Raw genomic sequence first — 21,871 nt, 5'->3', positions numbered from 1 at the left:
TCAGGGCTTTTGTATCTGCCAAGGAAGGAAAAGGTCTGGAAAATACAGGACAGTGGAAACCATGCCTTTATTTGACCTGGAATGGGATAACTTGATAACACCCTGTGCATTGAGGGCATCCACACTATTCATTTCCAGGGAGCTACAGTGGAATGGACTGTTCTGTGGCCAGCTGCTCAAAGCTTGCTCTCCTATGCAGCCCAAGGAAAGAGGAGGCCCCTTCTGAAGTGAAAGCATCCCAGCTCCCCCAGACACCTTTCATTTGTATCACTGAATCCCATTTAGTACCTACAAGTTTGATGAGACCAGTGGCTACAGCAGCAGAGAGGGATTGATGTGACACAAACCAAGTGATGTGACACAAACCAAGCCATCAGCTCTGCCCCTCATCTCCTGTGATTCAGTTTCTCTGAAGACAGCTCTGATTTTGGCAGCTGTTTCTGGCTGTAACTCATATAAGCCTCAAAGTACTGTAGATTTCCCTTGGTGGTTTTGGAAAGGTCACTGAGATGAAGGAAAAAGAGCCTTTAATTTGCTGGGAATCAAGGAAAGAGAAGGGAAAGGATGCTGCATGACCCTACAATTCATTCGGTACATGAAGAGTTTAATATTGGAGTCTTGGAAGTGCTGGGGAAGTGAAGCCAGGAGACTATGAGCAAAACTTGGGTCTGAAGATGTTATTCCCTTAGTACAGTTGAGAGAATATACAATTAAGAGGAGTCAACACCATAATGAGACCATTGAGCTGTGCTGAACCAAACTCAACTCTGGTTGTCTAAGTTAGGCACTAAGTTAAGCTGCTCACCCTCATGGAAGTGTGAATTACAGGTTTCTGCCCCTGATAACATGAAGGTTTAGAATAAAGCAACTAAATCTTTACAGGATTAAAGATAAGAACAAAAATCTTACCCCACCAGATGAGTGTCAGGACCAGAAGACTCAGTGAAGATCCATTTTCCATCAACAGAATATTTCTTCGTAGAAATATTCTTTACATTTTAATGTGAATATCACTATTTCAAGGTCCATGGTTAGGTTAATCTCTCCTTGAGAGTTTTCTCCTCTCTTCTTCTCCAAGGCTCCTTAAACAGACCATAAACACCATGATAAGCACCAGTGCCTAAATGGGCTGCAGGAAAGCTGGAGAGGGTCTTGGGACAAGGGCCTGTAGGGACAGGCCAAGGGGAATGGCTTGAACCTGCCCAAGAGAGGGGAGACTGAGCTGAGCTCTGAGGCAGAAGCTGTTCCCTGGGAGGGTGCTGAGGCGCTGGCACAGGGTGCCCAGAGAAGCTGTGGCTGCCCCATCCCTGGCAGTGTTCAAGGCCAGGTTGGACACAGGGGCTTGGAGCAGCTGCTCCAGTGGAAGGGGTTGGGCTTGGAGCTGGAGGAGCTTTAAGCTCCCTTCCAACCCAAACCAGGCTGGGATTCTATGAGTACATCCCAGCAGGAATATTTAATCTCTTTAAACCAACAGACAGGAGGAGATCTTTACCTGGCATAAATCTGAGCAGTCTCCCCATTTGCTGCAGTGATTTCTACCAGAGCAGGGCTAACCTGGACCTTTCATGGTATAGTCTCACATACCTGTGGATGGAGGTCACCTCTTACAGCTGCAAGTTCTCTTCCGCATTAGATGACACTGGATATCTGCACAGCAAATCAAGGGGATTATCTCTTGAAGCCATCTCCTAGCTTCCAAACAGGAATGTCTCTCCTGAACCTTCAAGAGCTTCCAGCCTGTTTTCAATGGATGAAGTTCTTCACTTGCAGCAATGTGTTGCTTTTATATCTGTCCCTGAAGGTCTTTGCAGGCAACAGACACAAACACTTGGGGAACAAGAGTTTGTCACAGCTTTGGCTACAGTTCAGGTCTCTAAGACACATGGATCTCGATTGTATATTGCTGGCCCCTGAATGAGAACCCATGAGTCACAACAGCCTAAACTACTAATAAAGGCTTAGCTATGCACACAGGCTGATGGAAAATCTCTTCTAATTGTTGTCACAAAGATCTATAACCTGTTACAACACTCAGCAGCCTCCAGGGACAGGAAAAACAGAGATCCAAGCAAACACAAGTTATTCTTCTTGTGAAGAAGCAGCCAAAGGGCAGTTTCAATTACCTTAAACACCTGCTGCAAGCAGCTTAGGTAATTACCTGGGGATGGATGCCTGGAGCAGACAGATGAAGATGAAGGCTGACCCAAGCTTCCAAGCACTAGATGAGCCTGAAAGGCTATTGATGGTTAAGAACAGGGGGAGGGTATGTCCAGGACCAACTTGTCATAACATGACTGATTGTCCATTAGACCTTTTTACTATGCTCCAGGTACTTCCAGGAGTATCTCAGCTACCCATTTTTGACTCCTTTTTGCCGAGAGTCAGGTCATTCCAGTGCTCCACCTCTATTGCAAGACCAAACCCATTTCATTACAGCCTGTTTTGAAAATGGGTGATGTTAATCCAGTTCTTTCTGCAAATGTTTTGGGAGGGTTGTAGCAGGAAACTGATAGTGTATTCATGGTAACTTCAGTGGCATTTGTCTCTGCTCAACACACTCAATAGACACCAGATTCTTCCAGTGTCTGCAGCATTTTGGGGAGTTTACAATTCACACTGATTCTTTCAGTATAGCTGAGTTTTCCTTTTATATAATAGAAGCCCATTCTTTAAGATTAGACTGACAGCATGAACAGAGCCATATTTGGATCAGCTTTGATCCATAAGTGGGATTTATTCATCCATCAGTTGCCAGCAGCATTAAGCATTGGTATATGAGGCAACTGCCAAGAGTCTCTTTGCAGTCAGTAGAAATGAAGGTGGTGGCTCAGCTCTTCAGATGTGGGTGTCCAGGACTGTCAGAGACCCACCATACATCCCTCTGCCCCCCCTAAAGGACACAAGCCATACCTGCCAGACATGTGTCCATACATCCCATGATATCTCAGGGGGAATTGGATGGATCAATAGACTCTATGTAGCCCAAAGGAGGATTTGCCATGTCCAGAGAAGAGCCACACATGGTCACATGAACAGACTAAGTTCTCCATCAGAACCAGAGAACACCAGGTTGGAAGGGACCTCAAGGATCATCTGGTCCAACCTTTCTAGGCAAAGCATGACCTAAGCTAGATGTTCCAGCACCTTCTCCAGCTGAAGCTTAAGTGTCCAATGTTAGGGAATCCATCACTTCCCTAGGGAAACTGTCACTGAGCTACTGATTTGTATCACTGAGAGCATAGAGATGGCTGAGAGATGGACACATAGGATGGGTTTGGGCTCACCTCGCTTCAGTTCAGTGTGACATACAGACTGACACATGAGGTGTCCCAGGTTATCTTCCAGCCTGTGAACTCCAGTGGTGCCATTCAGTTGGCCAAAGGAATGGGTGAGAAACACTGCAGGACTCACTGGAACCCATGAGCTTCTGGAGGAAACCATCAATGGCACCAGCACAACCAGCAACACCCTGCACCTGCACCAACAAACCCAGCTATGGATGGAGAAGAGCAATGCAGACAGCTGTGGTGACCCCAGAGGAGTGTTTGGTTGGGTTTAGCTTCTACAAATGGCAATATTTTAACAGCAGGGTTTATAACTGGGGGGTTTCTGTGCCAACACTTTCACCAGTGATTCCTGTTTGTTCCCACTTTATCATCAGCCCTTCAGGTACAGCTCAAAACACCTTCCCCTTCCCTGAAAAGGTGAATAAAACACATATTCAGGTTATTGCCAGAATAAACTTATTTTGCTTCTTACAACAGCATGACAAGGAGGAAAAACAACTTGTAGAAAGCAGGTCCACAGTCATCAGGTTATTAGGTATAAACCTTCAAAGGGTTTATCACTAAATTCCTTGTCTTGTATCAGCTCTGTTGTGTCTGAGGATGTTTTGAGCATATTCATTTTCCTCTTATAATGAAGGTGGTAATGGAAAGGAGGAGTTTCAAATAAAAAATACATTGAAGTTATATGGAACTGAATATGACCTAAGGAAGTGCCATGACCCATAGGCTGGGTGGGCCTCAGCCACCTGAAATTCAGGTGTCCTGAAGTTAAATATGTCAGAATCATTATACGAGTTCTATATGCAGCTGATATCTTTATATATCTTTATTATATCTTTATGCACCATCATTTACTTGAGCCATTTCCCATGGTGATTTTACCAAGGTCTTTAGTTCCTTCTAAGGAGGGATACTGAGATCAGATGTAATGTCTACTTATTAAACTCCACTTTTGGCCAGTTATATCCCACAACTAATGGTCTTGTAGATAGAGAACTACAGGCTTAGAGGAAAAAGAGAGAATAAAAGTAGAAATAAGAGTTTTATTGCAACTAATGCAGCATGGCTTTACTGTACATGAAGTTTGAATATATGTACTGAACAACTCCACTCAGCAGTACCTTTAGGAACCATCACTGTCCAATCCTTTATACTGTATATTAACAATATCATTTGAAGTATTTATTCACTATAAAAAGCACTTTGAAGGATTAAAGTGCAGCAGGGAAATCTTCAAATAGCTTTGAACATTCTTTGATGGTCTGTGATTATGGAAGAAGATTCCAAGAAGTTCCTCTCAAACTTCCCTGTTTCCTGCAGCTTTAGGGAACTTTTCTTCCTCCTCTCTCCTCCAAACCTCCTTGGTCTGCTCTGTGTGTTCTCCTGTATGCTCCCATATGTCATAGGGATTACCTGGAAGCACTGAAATTCACCTTAAGTCCATAGATCACATCTCATGGCTGGAAGAGGTACAGCACTTGGTAGAGTGTCCACCACACTGATGAGTGATGTCCAAGGTGTAAGAAACCACAAGTGGGCTCTGGCCAAAGACAGGTGAGAAAATAGTCCAAGTCCTCATCAGAAACCTCACAAATGGGTTATTTTAACAGGACTGAGCCTTGTCATCATATTTCCCTTCAAGAAAGAGTCAGTTTGGGGTTGCTTAAGCAGTGCCAGGTACACGAGAAAACTCAACACATTCTTGCCTCCAAATATTCAGGAATAAGCTGGACATTTTAGCATGTTTCATTACAAATCAACCTTTGGTGGCTCTTCAGTGAGTATGTGTTTCTCCTGTTATGAAACACACTATCAAGAGGCAAATGTACAGCAAATGAAGCCCACATCGATAAAGCTGGTCTACAAAATGGACAAGAATAGATAGAAGTATTATCACAGCTTCTCTCCAACCTCAAAAAGACTCCAAACCACCAACCCCATTCCCATGACTGCCCAAGTGTCAAACTATTTACCCCTTTGGCAGGGAAATAACCATTCTCCCCACTGTTCTCTTCAGAGCATTCTTTACCTCCTTGTTCCTCAGGCTGTAGATGAAGGGGTTCAACACTGGGGTCACCATGGTGTAAAAGACAGAAACTATTTTGTCCCTGCCCAGGTTGTAGCTGGAACTGGGCCGTAGGTACGTGAAGATGAGGGTCCCATAGAAGATGGTAACAACCATTAGGTGCGATGCACAGGTACCAAAAGCTTTGCCCAGCACAGAGCCTGTCCTCAGGACGGTGAAGAGGATGTGGCCATAGGAGATGAGGATGACTGATATTGTGGTGACCTTATTGAAGCCCCCAAAAGCAAATAGCAACATTTGATTGAGGGAAGTATCAGAGCAAGCCAACTTTGAGAGTGGTGGCCCATCGCAGAAGAAGTGGTCAATGACATTGGGGCCACAGAAGGACAACCTCAATGCAAAGCCTGTGAAGATGGCTGAATTAAAAAGCCCAACTGCATAGGACCCAGCTAAGAGGGAAAAACAGACCTTCTTGGACATGAGGATGGGGTAACGCAAGGGGTGGCAGATGGCAACATAACGGTCATATGCCATCCCAGCCAGGAGGTAGCACTCTGTGATGACAAAAGCAGCATAGAAATAGAGCTGCAGGAAGCAGCCAGCAAAAGAAATAGTCTTCCTTTCAGACAAGAGGCTCAGCAGCATTTTGGGTGTCACCACAGAGGAGTAGCACAGATCCAAGAAGGACAAGTGGCCGAGGAAGAAGTACATGGGGGTTTGAAGCTGGGAATCAAGCCAGACTGCAGCAATGATGCCAAGGTTTCCTATCACAGTGGTGACATAGATGAGCAGGAAAAGCACAAAGAGGGTAACCTGGAAGTCAAGGCAATCTGTGAACCCCTTGAAAACAAACTCTGTCACCGTAGTCCAGTTTTCCCAAGCCATCAGGGTCCAAGAGGCTCCCAGTTCCCAGGCAGGGGGATGGTTTCCATGAGCTTGGTTATGATGGCTTAATCCCTTGCTTCATTATTAGTGGGGTTTAATCCTGTACTCTGTAGATAATGAAGACAATAAGAACACTGCCAGGCACCTTGGCAGGATGCTTAGATGGTCCATAACCACCTACCCATGCAGGGAGTCACTGACTACATCTATCACTCAGGTTCTTAAACCAAGCTTTGAATATATCTTCTACCTTCACACACTGCTTTCAAAGGAAGTCTGAAGCCAACAAAACAAGTTTTCCCTTGGACATCACCGTGGTCTTCACTGTTTCCATCTGCCTGCAGTTTTCTCCACATTAAGGGAAGAGCAGCTCATGTTGCCTGTTCTGATAATACACAAAGTAAAGGAATATTAACTTTCATGCTGCTTTTCAGGTTGATGATGTCCCAGAGACTCTTTTCATTACCCCAGGTAGCTCAGGGTGTGAATCTGTTGCTCTTTAGTCTAAGTGCTCAGCAATAAAAGCAATATGTTGGTTTTCATTAAAACCCACTGATTAATAACAAGGTTAGTGGCTACTCTGGGGGCTAAACTGCATTTCAATAACTGCTCTCATAAGAATAAATACATAGAATAGACAGAAGGGCACATGCATTTATCTTTCCTTCTCCAGTATCTTCCATCTTCACTGGTGACTTGTTAAAAATGTGCTTTTCCCTTTAATTTCTATCATTCAACTTACATTTTAAGCAAGCAGCAAATACTTTCAAGCAACTGATTTCATGCCAGATTAAGCTTAGGAAGTAAAACTTCCTTTTAAAAAGGATTTATAACATAACCACGTGTCTCAAACACAGACATATGAGAGGAGTTTAAATCTAGTTCCACCACCATCCCCCAAAACAGTACCTGAGATGCCACTTCTGGTTTCCTGTTGAAGACTCAGCCTCTTTCAGGCTGAACTATTATTGTGCCCACCTCTTATTCCTTTCTCCAAGGAAATCATTCAAAGACAGAACCTGCACCTTATCATTGCTGAGGGGAGCTAGAAAGGCAGCAATACACACAAATAGAGCATATCCTCTTAAATTCACTTGAAAGTGTGTATGCTGATCTCTTAAATAGGATAAAATACATCCCCAAAAAGGAATGTGTCAGGAGAGGGGGTAAATACATAAGATACTAAACATTTCTGCTGTACATGTTTATATTGGTCCCAGTATAACCATTACCAGTAAGCAAGGAGATGTTTGCAACGAGAAAAGGCAATTTAAGCTCCTGTGACAATCACTGCTACATTACTTTGGCATTGCCCCTAAGCAGATCTTCCTTGCCCATTTCCATGACTGTTGCACAGAAGCATCTCTGTCTTGATAGAAAGAAGTATCTTTCCACCTTCTGGCTTGTTGCATGAATCAGAGGTTGAGAGAAGAGATTTTGTGATTCAATGATGCTGTGCTTCACCATTCCATGATATCCTCCAAGTCTCCTTTCCTTCTCTGTTTAGTTGTACATGGTGTTGGCTGTCCATGTATGGCTGTGTCTCCCAGAGGCTCCTGTCTTCACTATTTATTGCTTTCCAGCTTAGAGGGTTGAGATAAACTGCCAGCAATCTCATTGGGCAAATCATCCCATGCTAATCTTGTTTTCTCCCCCCTTCAAATATAATTGAAAAGTTGCCTTAGTGACTTCACAAGCCAGATATCTGGAGCTATTACTTCCTCAACCCCTGAGATGGAATGTCTTCTGGGAGCCAGAATACACTGAAATCAGAAATTGCTGTGAGGTTATTGACAAAGAGCATCTCTTAGTAATGACATCTCAGCACCTTGTAACTACAGAAACATTCAAGCTGGAGAGCTTTATGAGTTTTTACTAAGAGTGGAAACCCATTACCAGACCACAGTGTTACACACAGCTGTGGTTTAAACCAAGTCCACACACGGCTCGTTCAATCACTCCCCCCCTCGCTCCCCCATCTCCCGGAGATTAGGAAGGAGAATCCAAAGAATGTAGCCCCCACGGGTTGAGATAAGCACAGTTTAATAGCTAAGGCACAACACAAATCACTACTGCTACTACTACTACAAACAATAGTGATAAAGCCAATAACAAGTGAAGAGAATACAACACCTCACCAGCCACCGACACATAACTCACCCACCCTTCCCGACCAGGCACCGACTGATACCTCCTCCATCCTCCCAGAGCTCCAGCCCTTCCAGGTCTCTCCTGGTTACATCCTGGGTATGACGTGCTATGGTATGGAATACCTCTTTGGCTAGCCTGGGTCAGGTGTCCTGTCTCTGCTTCCTCCCTGGCAGAGCATGAGCTCAGAAAAGGCCTTGGACAAACCAAACACTTGAGCAGTAACTCAAAACATACTTGCTATCAGCAACTGTTCCCAGCCCGAAAGTCAAACCACAGAACTGCACCAGCTACCAAGGAGGAGAACAATGACTGCTACTGCTCAAACCAGGACACTCACCTACTCAAAAACATTCTACAATTACAGTTAGGAAATGGAGGTGATACTAATGACCAGAGAATAACACTTGAGCATAAAGTTCAAGTGATTACTCTAATTCTCTCACTGAATAGACTATCTCCTATTTTGCCCATGCATGGATATGGTCTGGATGGAGAGGGACTGGCAGAAGAGTGAGCACTGGCTGGGCTGTTGGGTGCAGAGGTTGATAGATTCTATCCTGCAGGAGGCTGGAGAGTACCACAGGGGTTTATCTCCCTAACCTATCTAAACTGAACAGAAGGAGAGCACCACGGTGTGCAGGGACCATAACACAGTCCCTGAGCAAGAGAAGTAGGGCAGGAACAGAGAGCAGGGCCAAGTGCAGCCAAGACAAGCAAGCTGGGGATTACAAGACAGGTCCACAACCAAGCTAAAACAGATCAAATCAATCCCCTGGTCAGGTTTAAGTCCAGCATTTGCTAGGAAAGTCCATGAGCAAACCTAGGTCTAAGGATCATCAAAGGATTTCATAGGTGTGCACACCTCCTGCTAAACCAGAAATCCTCAAGTATAGTCCAACCACCTTGGCCTGAGCTTAAATAGAGATGTTGGGAAAATGGGCAGAGGGTGAGGATGGAGCCACAGCTGAGGCTGCTCAGGAGGATAACGGCCTGGGACAACTCATCAATGCCTCAAACTGCCCATTTCTCACCCTTCAATACAGTGGAAGCCCAGAGTCACCAGCTCAGGTGCTGCACATCCAGGCACTGCATGTGGATAACCCCAGTGGGGATGGAAAACTGGACTGTCAAGTGTGCACAGAGGGAAAACAGCAGCTCCAGAGATGGAGTCACTTGTGCTTCATGTCCCTTTTGAGGACTGTGTGCAAGATCTGGAATGTCTCTCAACCCATTCTCATTGTGTCAGTCTGTTCAGACCAAAACCTTTGCATAGTCCACAAGTATGTCAGAAGCATCCTATGAGCCCTCATCACTGCTGCTGTGCAGCTGTGCTCAGGCATGGCTCATCCATGCCATGTCTCTCAGATGCCCAAGCACCACAATGCCTTTCAGAGCTGATTTCACACCCTTTGCTTTTCCTTCTCTTTGTTTTCCTCTGCTAAAGCATGAGCAGCCCTGGAGGCTTCCTCCCAGGAGAGCACATGCAACTGTATTTACAGCCCCAGCACCACAAGCTGGGCTCTTGCAGTCTGCCAGGAGCTCACCTCTCTTCACATCAGGAGCTGAACAGAGCTGATGCTGGCACCTGGATGTTCTCTGCTGCACTGGGGATAAACCCTTGGCTCCCATCACTCGGTGGCAGAAGGAAGGCACAGGAGGTAACACCAGCACAAAGCACAGCCTCACCTGCACTGAGGCAATGGGCTTGCTTCTGCATGTCCTTGGATTGTCTTTAGGAAAGCTGTGTCAGAAAACAGTCTTACCTACTTGGGTTTTCTTTATAAGAAGAGGGAGCAATGTCTTTTACAGGTTATTATCTTTTACATATGAAGCTCAAGCAAGATGCACTGAATTACTCAAGAGTTAAATGAGGATGTATCTTTGTAACCTAGAGCATATTGTGTCTTTCAAAGAATTATCCCAGAAAGTGCAAAAAATTCTCATGTTTTTTTCCAATGCAACATTATTATGTTTTCTCCACAAAAGTTGTTTTTTGGTTGGGTTTTTTTTTTGTGAGGTGATACATAATGCATGCTCAAACCTGCTGAGGGATGTTACAACCTGCTTGGGTGGAATCACGATTTGGATGTGGATGACACAACTTCTGAGCAAAACTTGGTCCATGAACTCACAAAGAATGCTTTGGTCTGTTGTAGTGCAAGTCAGAGGAACTGAAAGCACACGTTGAAGTGGCCAAATGTGGAAAGGATGAGAAAATCTGTTGTGCCATGAAGATCCTAGATGGATTGCCATAATAAGATGTTGGGGTGGAAATGAGAGTTAACTGAGCTTGATCTGAATGCTAATGTAGCTGTAAGTAGGGTTGACCTGATGTCTGCTGAGTGGATAGGAAATGCACTTATACAACTTACATGATTCTTAAAACAAGGATGAAATTAACTTTTAAAATTCTCTATGATACAATTATCATGTCCCCAAATATCACAGGATTTTGAATAGTTCGGCTTAAATCACTCATTTTGAAAAAGTTAACTTCTAAGCCAAAACTTGCCTTGTTGATTCTTGTTCTCTGTGAAGGCCTTTTCATTAATTCAGTCTTTCCACAGCTGGATTCACACTTACAAAAGTGAAAATTAGTTTATCCAGCATTAGTGACAAAGTCTGCATTGGTCAGTCCCATATCATGTTGAGTAGATGGCTCAATTCACCTGAACATCAGGAAGAACATCTTTACTGTGAGAGTGACAGAGCACTGGAACAGGTTGCCCAGGGAGGTTGTGGAGTCTCCTACGTTGGAGATATTCAAGGCCCATGTGGACAAGTTCCTGTGTGATGTGTTCTGGGTTACCCTGCTCTTGCAGGGGGTTGGACTGGATGATCTTCGGAGGTCCTTCCAACGCTTGGGAATCTGTGATTCTGTGATTCTGTGAATCTTATTTTGTTATAAAGAATTGCAGCATTTCAGATTGTCAGAGGAATATGGTCACTAACAATTCAGCCTTTGGAATCAGCACTTTTAAACACCAACTCTGTTTTCAAGTAAGCACTTAATGCCTATGGGTTTAGGGTGCTTCAGTGTGCTGGAACTCAGAGAGATATAAATCATAACTTCAGCAATGTGAATTTTATCCTTTTTGAATGATCAATAGCACTTTGTTAAATGCAAGTTTAAGACTGGCATTAGAATTAAAAACAAAAACAAAATGTGTGGAGGTCATTAGTGTGTAAGCTGGGATTTCATTGGGAATGTGACTTTCTCTTGCTCCAGGTTTACTTGCACTCCTATGAGGTTCCTCCAGGCTGTCTTCTGACAACAAATTGCCTCCAACCTGAACGTGAGTAAAGATCTGATTCTTCAGTCAAACCTGAAAAATCAGGAGCTTGAATAAATTCATAGTTTATGTTTCTCAACAAAGAACAAATATGCCTTTTTTTTCTTCAACACCCTCTCTGTTCTCTTCCAAATACCTCCTATGAAAAACAAAATCATATCATTTTGGTTACTAAATATTAATTCCACCAAACCATGTCAGTTAAACTGGTGATCAATTGTTGTTAAATATCCTCCAAAAGTGAATTTCTATTTGCAATGGTTTTGATATTTCCCTTCCTTTTCCATTTGTAGGTAACATATGGACATGAGAGGAAATCACACACAGATTAAATTCATCCTGTTGGGAATTACAGAGAAACCATGGGCAAAAACTCCTCTTTTTGTCTTGTTTCTATTGACTTACATTGTCACTCTGATGGGGAACGTTGGCATTATCACATTGGTTCGGGTGTCTCCCAGCCTCCACACCCCCATGTACTTCTTCCTCACCCATTTCGCCTTCACTGACATCTGCTATTCCACAGTCATCTCCCCCAGGATGCTGGCAGACCTCTTATCAGAGGACAAAACCATTTCTTTCACTGCCTGCATGATGCAGTTCTTCACCTTTGCTTTCTTTGGTGTTGTTGAGTGTCACCTGCTGGCCATGATGGCCTACGACCGGCACGTTGCCATCTGCCAGCCCCTGCTCTATGTGACCATCATCTCCAGCCGTGTCTGCTGGCAGCTGGTAGCATCATCCTACCTATTTGCCTTCCTCAGTGCCATCGTCTACACATGGTGTGTGTTTGGAGGTTCCTTCTGTGGTCCCAACCACATTGACCACTATTTTTGTGATGAATTTCCTGTGCTAAAGCTCGTGTGCTCTGACACCCACAGCAGTGAGATGATCATCTTTGCCTTTGTCACCATCAATGTGGTAGGCACAAGCATGGTCATTTTGCTGTCCTACATCTCTATCATTCGCACAGTGCTGAGGATGTGCTCAGCACAGAGCAGGGCCAGAGCCTTCCACACCTGTGCCTCCCATTTGATGGCTCTTTCCTTGTTCTTTGGGCCAGCATTCTTCATGTACCTGCAACCTCCATCTAGTCACAGGAGCCTGGATAAGGTGGCCTCCATCTTCTACACCGTGGTCACCCCCATGCTCAACCCATTCATCTACAGCCTGAGGAACAAGGAGGTGAAGGGAGCTCTGATCAAGTGCAGGAGCAGGTTCTTCTACCACTGGCAACATAGAAGAGTTTTATCATTACACACATGAACAATTTTCATGTAATATCAGACAGCCTATGAGGCACTGAAACAATGGGATTTTCCACTAATCCTCATGATTCTATGTAGTTTCTTCCACAGTTCATGCACAAAAGTCAATGACAGTATTGAATGTGAAATAGCCTCACAAATCACTTGTTTCTTTCTTAGATGGATATCAAGAGGAACCTCAACCTTCTATTTACTTCACAGTCACCACCTTGTATGAAGAAATTGCCCTGAATTATCCCAGGCCTCATTACCTCACAGGAAACACCAATCAGCTTTATCCGGTTATAGCCTTGGTCACTGATAAATATCTATTTTTTCTTGCAAGATTCTTGACCTTGTCCCTCAGCTCCAATAAAATTCCTCACTCTGACCTGTGAGCTCTTTATTAAAGCTGCTGGGCTGGGAGGGAACAGGAAGTGCAGTTTTACATTTGCTGGCTGAGAAAGAGTCAGAGAAAAGGCTTCAAAAGATTCATTGCATTTGTTTGTGCCTTTCAAAGAGCAGAAGTTGGTGGGAATCAAGGTCTCAAGCTGCACCTTTGAATAACAAGGGGGATCCCTCCCCAGGCTGCAGCTTCACAAGAGATTTCACTTGCAGTTACAAACTGTAGACAATAAAATCCATAATAGAGGATGATGAATGTGCTGAGACCAACTCGTGTTAGGGACATTTCGGGCACATCAGGATCTCTTCCCACTCATTTTAAGGGTGTTTTGCATTCATCTGAAATAACCTTTTACCTAAATGGTGAGAGAAATGGAATTCCACCTGGAGATCAGCACCCACATCCCATGTCCATCCCCAGCTCATGCTAAACCTCCCCAGGAAACCTAATTGTCTATTTCAGATACTATTTAAGAGTGTAGGAAACTTTTATAGGTGAAAGACAAACCTGAACACAGAACTGATGGGAACTGAGAGCTGACTGGATCTCAATAAAGCCAAAACACACTGATGGGGGAAAGTATCTTTCCCTTATCTGTTGTGAGTGAGAATTAACTTCTATTGGGAAAGTATATGGATGGTGAACAGACTGTTTATGTGCTCAGAAAAACAACAGTACTAAAGCACACACTGTCATAGGGATGGGAGGAACGTGGCTTCGACTTGCATTCAATAAAGGAGACGGAATCTATATAATTAAATGATAAGGAGCTAGGCAGAAGAGACACCTTTGATATCAGAGAGCTTCCTTCAATACCTTCACCACACCTTGTTGTCTTCCATTCTGTTGGCTATTTTGGTTTAGACTATACATATAGAATCATAGAGGCACAGAAAGGCCAGGCTGGACCTCAAGAGATCATCTGGTCTGAGCTTTAGTGGAAACAGGAGTCCCGATGAGCAGTGTCATGTGTAGGGTCATTGCTGCTGGGTGAATTACCCCCTTCTGGGGTCTTTATTTCCTCTTGGGTTTAACAAAGTTCGCAAAGCAGAGGGAACTGGAATGTTCAAGCATTTACCCACACTTGATGCTAGGCTCCTAAGAGAGCTCTGCATTGCCATAGTCTTGTGTGTGGTGGATCCCACTCAGTGAACTGGCAATAGGAACCTCAGTCTAACATGCAGGACAGGCACAATTGTGAATTCCAGCAACACAAGAAACAACCTTGAGGTTTTGGAAATACATTTTATACAGGGAGCATCATTGCATGATTCTGATTCAATCTGTGCAGAGAAGGGTTCTACAAAATGCAGCAGCCCCTGCCTATAGATGTGCACTTCCCACATCAAATACATGACAGAGGTCCTCCCTATAGATGGTTCTGACACCTCAAAAAGCAAGCACCTTTTGGGCAGGAAGAGCTGGACATGGGTCCCTTTGTCCTGTGCTTCAGGTGCTCTTACATCAGCCTGAATGTTTTGGAGGAGAATATGGGATTCTCTGGAGATGATTCAAAACCTGGCCTATATTGGCATAAACATTTAAGACGGTATTATTCAACAGCCTTATCTACCTAACAATTAGCTATCAAATCTCATCTTTAGATACCATACCTAGCTTTATCCATAGGTAACAGAGAGGACAGAGATCTCAGAGCAGTGCCTAACATAGCTGAGGTTAATGCCATTTTCTCTCTTAAATATACTTCATTCATTATTTGGTTTCATTTCCTGCACTTGTACAGAAAAAAATCATTGCCCTTTAGTGACAGGGGAGAATGGTCCTGAAAATAAGAGGTCATAAGGCAGGTTTTAAGCCATAAACTGAGAGATGCTGATGACTGTGGAAGAGCATTTTGACAGGGCTAGCAACGAGCCCAGAGCTAATGTCCAGTGCCCATCTGAAAAGACCAAGAGAGAGGGGGTATAGACAATAAAATACAGCAGATAAATCAGACTGTGGTGTTGTGGCACAAACCAGGCATAGGAAGACAGACTTGGGAATGGTTCCAAACCAGGTCTTTAAGACTAAGGGATAGGGAAGGCAAACAAAAGTCCTTGGTGTCAAGTGAAGCTCTGGGGACCTCTCACAGAACCAGCAGCTAAACATGGAGCCAAAGCTACTTCCACCTGACAAAGTCCCTCAGGGCTCTCTTCACCTCCCTGTTCCTGAGGCTGTAGATCAGGGGGTTCAGCATGGGCACCAACAGTGAGTAGAACACAGCAAAGACCTTATCCGTGCTCAGGCTGCTGCCAGACCCTGGTCGGAAGTTCAGGGCGAGGATGGAGCTGTGGAAGATGGTGACTCACAGAACCAGGTGAGAGGTGCATGTGGAGAAGGCTTTGGGGCAGCCCTGAGCAGAGCTGGTCCTAGAGACAGCAGCGAGGATGAAGGTGTAGGAGACCAGGACGGCCGAGATGGTCACCATCTCCACCAGCCCAGCAAGGCCAAATATCAGATACCTATTGACACATGTGTCGGAGCAGGAGAGGGCCAGAACAGGCGTGAGGTCACCAAGGACAGAGGTTTCACACCCTCCCTGGACCCTATGTCAGTGCTTCACTGCTTTTACAGTGAGGTTTTTCCCCTCCCTCTGTTTCTAACTGGAATTTCCCACATTGCACATTCCCAATAGGAAATCTCACATTTACCCTCATCTGCAAGATCAAGCACATGGAGAACTTGCAGGTGGCATCAAGTCAAACAGAATGTGACACCATTAACTCTTTCACACATCCTTTCTCTGTCCCTGAAATCACAGGATCATGGAATGGGTTGGGTTGGAAGGGACCTTAAAGCTCCTCCAGCTCCAACCCCTGTCACTGCAGGTGGCATCAAGTCAAAAAGAACATGACACCAGTAATTCTTTCATGTATTCTGAGCCTCTTCAGTCATAGAATCATGGAATGGGTTGGGTTGAAAGAGAGCTTAAAGCTCCTCCAGCTCCAAGCTCTGCCACAGGCAGGGACACCTTCCATTAGAGCAGCTGCTCCAAGCCCCTGCATCCAGCCTGGCCTTGAACACTGTCAGGGATGGAGCATTTACCACTGCTTTGGGAAATGAAGCCTTGGGTGCCATGGTTTAGTGTGAGGTGTCTCTGTCCATGGCAGGGGGGTTGGAACTGGATGATCTTAAGGTCCTTTCCAACCCTAACTATTCTATGATTCTATGTGCCTGCTCCTGAGCCATCCCAGTTATTTCTTCACAATGATGCCAGCACCACATAGACATAATTCCATAGTCCTAGACTATTATCCCAATGAAACATTCACATGAGCATGGGTAGAGCAGGTCACATTGGATGAACCAGGGGTAAGAAGCATAAAGGCATCTGGGACTGAGTTCAGCTGCCTCAACATTGACTATTAACAACTGGAGATGTCCTGAGTCTGCCTCTGAGCTTTCAGATGTTGCTCCAGAACAACCCAACCCTTCTGAAGGTTGCATGATGTCCATGTCAAGTGCATGGCCATGTCCTTGGCCCTTCAGGACAGAGCAAATGGCAACACATTTCTATCTGAGGGCAACCAAAGCTGACTTGGGACATTTCACTGCATCTGTCTCCTGCCCTGCAGCTTAAGTGACAGTTTCCCAAAACACTTGTAGGAAAACATGCAAACAAAGGGGTTTTTTGACTCTTAAATTATCTTCTTTTTTTTCCTTTAAAGAAGGGACAAAGCACCCCATGAGCAAGAACCACATTATCTGCACATGTCATGCAGACAAGGATGTCTCTTTACAGAGAGAGTCTGACCAAGCTTGCATGGGCACAGAAAGCCTCCAGCAGGCCCCACATCCAGGCTTGCACAAGACAAGCACTCACAGCTATTTCCATCCCAAGTGATGCTGCTCACTGGCCCAAAGCAAGAAGTGCTCCTTGGGGCCCAACCACCTTCCAGGAGTCATCAGCTTTAACAAGACCTTCTGGGCTTTACCAAGGAACTTTCCTCATCACCACAACAGCTTCTCACAACACTTGCATGTGACTTACCTCATTCTTCAGAACAAGCCCTCAGAGATTCATTAGCTGGGAGAACAAGACAGAAACTTTCTCCTTTGTTAACCAAGTTCACTTCTACAGCTGCCTTGCTTGACAGAGCTGGTCCATGCCCAAAGGCAGTGAGTTGGAGGGTCAGTGTGTTGGCATCTTTGTGTCTGAAGGACAAGTTCATGGGCCTGGATCATAGAATCCCAGCCTGGTTTGGGTTGGAAGGAGCTTAAAGCTCCTCCAGCTCCAAGCCCAACCCCTTCCCATGGAGCAGCTGCTCCAAGCCCCTGTGTCCAACCTGGCCTTGAGCACTGCCAGGGATGGGGCAGCCACAGCTTCTCTGGGCACCCTGTGCCAGCGCCTCAGCACCCTCCCAGGGAACAGCTTCTGCCTCAGAGCTCAGCTCAGTCTCTCCTCTGTCAGGTTAAAGCCTTCATGGGGGTTATGGGGAACCTCCTTCTACAGCCAAACATGACAGGAAAGTGCAGGTCACACGGATCAGCCTGATCCCCCAGCAGTGCACACTGACACAGTCTTGGCATCATTTGGGTTCCAATCCCTTCCAGAGCCATGTCAAGTGTACATCTGAACAGACCAACATGGAGAGGAAAAAAACCAACAGGCAATAAACAAGCAGGAACACAGACCTGGGCCAAGTTCAACCAAGGCTCCAGAGCATCAGCAGAGCTGGTGATGAGGAGGCAGATTCAAGACCAAGCCAAGTCAGGTCGAGTCAATCCCTTGTGCAGGATCAGGTGAAAAAACTGCTAGGAAGGTGTGTGAGAAATCCTTGGTCACCCCCAACAGATTCCATAGGTGTGCTGAACTGCTGCTAAACTGGAAACCACAACTGCTCTAGTAAAGCTCAATCTGCCTGTTCTGAGCTTAAATAGAGATGGGGGGAAATAGGAAGAGGGTGGGGATGGAGCCCCAGCTGAGGCTGCTCAAGGGGATGAAGGCCTATTAGTTACAGCTGGGATAATTCCTCCCTGCCTCAAAATGCCTGTTTCTCATTCTTGAATACAGGGGAAGTCCTGAGGCACCAGCTCAGCTCTTGGACATCCAGGCACTACATGTGGATAACCCAGTGGGGATGGAAAACTGGGCTTTCCCTTCACAGAGGGACATCAGCAGCTCCAGAGATGGAGTCACTTGTGCTTCATGTCCCTTTTGAGGACTGTGTGCAAGATCTGGAATGTCTCTCAACCCATTCTCATTGTGTCAGTCTGTTCAGACCAAAACCTTTGCACAGTCCACAAGTATGTCAGAAGCATCCTATGAGCCCTCATCACTGCTGCTGTGCAGCTGTGCTCAGGCATGGCTCATCCATGCCATGTCTCTCAGATGCCCAAGCACCACAATGCCTTTCAGAGCTGATTTCACACCCTTTGCTTTTCCTTCTCTTTGTTTTCCTCTGCTAAAGCATGAGCAGCCCTGGAGGCTTCCTCCCAGGAGAGCACATGCAACTGTATTTACAGCCCCAGCACCACAAGCTGGGCTCTTGCAGTCTGGCAGGAGCTCACCTCTCTTCACATCAGGTGCTTGATAAAGGTGATGCTGGTGAGTAGTTCTCTGCTGCATTGGGGATTAAGCCTTGGCTTCCACAACTCGGTGGCTAAGGGAAGGCACAGGAGGTAACACCAACACAAAGCACAGCCTCACCTGCATTGATGCAGTGGGCTTGCTTCTGTGTGTCCTTGGGTCCTCTTTGGGTAACCTGAGTCAGAAAACAGCCTTACCAACATGGGTTTTCTTTATAATAAGAGGGGGCATTTGCTTTTGCACTTTGGTTTTCTTTCACATAGGCAGCTAAACAGATGCACTGATTTGTTCAAGAGTTCAATGAGGATGAATCTTATTTTGTTCTAAAGAAACACAACATTCCAGATTGTCAGCAGAATGTAGTCACTAACAAATCAGCACATTGTAACATCAACTCCTTTTTAATGCAAGCAGCTGAATGCTCATAGATTTAGGATGCTTCAATGTGCAGGAGCTCAGAAAACTATAAATCATGTGAATGTTTTCTGTTAGGAATGATCTGAAACAGTTTGGTAAATGTGGTTTGTTGGTTGGAATGATAACTAAAAGCCAAGTGAAAATGGGTGCAGCTCATTCATGTGTAAGCTGGATTTCACTGGGACTGGGACTTTCTATCCCCCTGGTTTACATGTGTTACTATGAGGTTTTCAGGTGTCTTCGGAACAAATTAGCTCTGAAAACTGAAAAGTGAAAGTGAAGAAAGATCTGATTCTTTTCTTTAATCTGAAAACACATGTGCTTGAATGAATTGATAGTTTTAAGGGTCCTAGCACTGAAAATGCCATTTGTTCCTTGAATGTGCTCCTTGTTCTTTTCAAGATACCTCAAATGTATAACACAAAATATATGTAATTTGGGTTAGAAAATTGTCCTGGTTTGAGCAGTAGCAGTCATTGTTCTCCTCCTTGGTAGCTGGTGCAGTTCTGTGGTTTGACTTTCAGGCTGGGAACGGTTGCTGATAGCAAGTATGTTTTGAGTTACTGCTGAAGTGTTTGGTTTGTCCAAGGCCTTTTCTGAGCTCATGCTCTGCCAGGGAGGAAGCAGAGCCAGGACACCTGACCCAGGCTAGCCAAAGAGGTATTCCAGACCATAGCACGTCATGGCCAGGAGGTAACCGGGAGAGACCCGGAAGGGCTGAGCTCTGGGGGGATGGAGAAGGTATTGGTCGGTGCTCGGTCGGACAGGGTTGGGTGAGTTATGGGTCGGTGGCTGGTGAGGTGTTGTATTCTCTTCACTTGATATTGGCCTTATCACTGTTGTTTGTAGTAGTAGTAGCAGTAGTGATTTGTGTTATACCTTAGCTATTAAACTGTGCTTATCTCAACCCGTGTGGGCTACATTCCTTGGATTCTCCTTCCTAACTCTCAAAGGAGGGGAGTGAGAGAACGAACTGTGTGGACTTGGTTTAAACCATGACAGTAGAATATACAGTAATTTAGCAATTGAACTGGCCATTGTTTGGATTAAGCTATGGGCCAAAAGTGCCTAAATAAATCCATCGTTTTAAATGTTCCAGCATAGAAAACCAAAAATGCCATTTGTTGCTTCAGTTCCTTCCTGGTATTTTAGAAATACTTCCACTGTAAAACAAAAAACATATAATTTGGGGTTAAAACTATAGGGGAATATGTGAATTTAACCAAAATGTGGCAGTTAAAATAGTGACTGATAGTCATTAAATATGGTCCAAAAGTGAATGTCCACTTTTTAAAAGTGTTCTGTTTCTCTTCCTTTTGCCTCAGCAGGTAACACCAGGTGATGGGAGGAAATCAAACCCAGATTAAATTCATCCTGTTAGGAATTACAGACAGACCATGTGCACAGACCCCTCTGTTCGTGTTGTTTCTATTGACTTACATTGTCACTTTGGTGGGAAACGTTGGCATTATCACATTGGTTCGGGTGTCTCCCAGCCTCCACACCCCCATGTACTTCTTCCTCACCCATTTTGCCTTCACTGACATCTGCTATTCCACAGTCATCTCCCCCAGGATGCTGGCAGACCTCTTATCAGAGGACAAAACCATTTCTTTCACTGCCTGCATGATGCAGTTCTTCACCTTTGCTTTCTTTGGTGTTGTTGAGTGTCACCTGCTGGCCATGATGGCCTACGACCGGCACGTTGCCATCTGCCAGCCCCTGCTCTATGTGACCATCATCTCCAGCCGTGTCTGCTGGCAGCTGGTAGCATCATCCTACCTATTCGCCTTCCTCAGTGTCATCATCTGCACATGGAGTATGTTTGGAGGCTCCTTCTGTGGTCCCAACCACATTGACCACTTCTTCTGTGATGTTGTCCCTGTGCTAAAGCTCATGTGCTCTGACACCCACAGCAGTGAGATGATCATCTTTGCCTTATTCACCATCAATGTGGTGGGTGCAAGCATGGTCATTTTGCTCTCCTACATCTCTATCATTCGCACCGTGCTGAGGATGTGCTCAGCACAGAGCAGGGACAGAGCTTTCCACACCTGCTCCTCCCATTTGATGGTTGTTTCCATATTCTTTGGGTCAGGATTCTTCATTTACTTACAACCCTCTTCTAGCCACAGGAGCCTGGATAAGGTGGCCTCCATCTTTTACACCGTGGTCACTCCCATGCTCAACCCATTCATCTACAGCCTGAGGAACAAGGAGGTGAAGGGAGCTCTGATCAAGTGTGTGAGGAGGTTGTTTAACAGCTGGCAATGTACAAGACTTGTATCATGCAGGACATAAATACATCAAGTGAGAAAGTCTAAACTAATGGGGTTTTCCACTCATCCTCATGACTTTATACATGTTCCTTCACAGTTCCTGCACTAAAGTCAATGATGGTACTTAATGAGAAACAGAACCCCCCTTACATCTTCCTTGGAAGGAAACCAGGAGGAGCAGGAACCTCAAACCTCATTTCAGTTCTCAGCTACCAGCATCTAGGAAAACATTACCTTGAATTATCCCAGGCCTCCTTTTCCTCACAGCAAACACCAATCAGCTTGATTCATTTCTCACTTCTGGCACTGAGAAATAGCCACTTTTCTTGACAGATTCTGGACCTTTTCCC

The 21,871-nt window shown here is 45.0% G+C and overlaps 3 protein-coding genes across 3 annotated transcripts; 2 read left to right on the top strand and 1 right to left on the bottom strand.

Moving 5' to 3' along the window:
• Nucleotides 1-5,256: 5,256 nt before the first annotated feature.
• Nucleotides 5,257-6,198, bottom strand: LOC117436111 (olfactory receptor 5F1-like). Its single transcript, XM_034062248.1, has one exon. It carries the CDS (start codon nt 6,196-6,198, stop codon nt 5,257-5,259), a length of 942 nt encoding a protein of 313 aa, XP_033918139.1.
• A 5,750-nt stretch (nt 6,199-11,948) lies between these two features.
• On the top strand, nt 11,949-12,908 carry LOC117436109 (olfactory receptor 1038-like). Its single transcript, XM_034062246.1, has one exon. It carries the CDS (start codon nt 11,949-11,951, stop codon nt 12,906-12,908), a length of 960 nt encoding a protein of 319 aa, XP_033918137.1.
• Nucleotides 12,909-20,583: 7,675 nt separating this feature from the next.
• LOC117436107 (olfactory receptor 1038-like) lies at nt 20,584-21,543 on the top strand. The gene has a single exon (XM_034062243.1). The coding sequence runs from the start codon at nt 20,584-20,586 to the stop codon at nt 21,541-21,543; it is 960 nt and encodes a 319-aa protein (XP_033918134.1).
• The last annotated feature ends 328 nt before the right edge of the window (nt 21,544-21,871 follow it).

Source organism: Melopsittacus undulatus, chromosome 4 (assembly GCF_012275295.1).
Source record: "Melopsittacus undulatus isolate bMelUnd1 chromosome 4, bMelUnd1.mat.Z, whole genome shotgun sequence".
In the NCBI taxonomy this organism is placed as follows: domain Eukaryota; kingdom Metazoa; phylum Chordata; class Aves; order Psittaciformes; family Psittaculidae; genus Melopsittacus; species Melopsittacus undulatus.
This window is presented reverse-complemented; position numbering and strand designations above follow the sequence as displayed.

Excerpts from the sequence above, each read along its gene's own strand:
- LOC117436111 (XM_034062248.1), bottom strand. The coding sequence starts at position 6,198 with ATGGCTTGGGAAAACTGGACTACGGTGACAGAGTTTGTTTTCAAGGGG.
- LOC117436109 (XM_034062246.1), top strand. The coding sequence starts at position 11,949 with ATGAGAGGAAATCACACACAGATTAAATTCATCCTGTTGGGAATTACA.
- LOC117436107 (XM_034062243.1), top strand. The coding sequence starts at position 20,584 with ATGGGAGGAAATCAAACCCAGATTAAATTCATCCTGTTAGGAATTACA.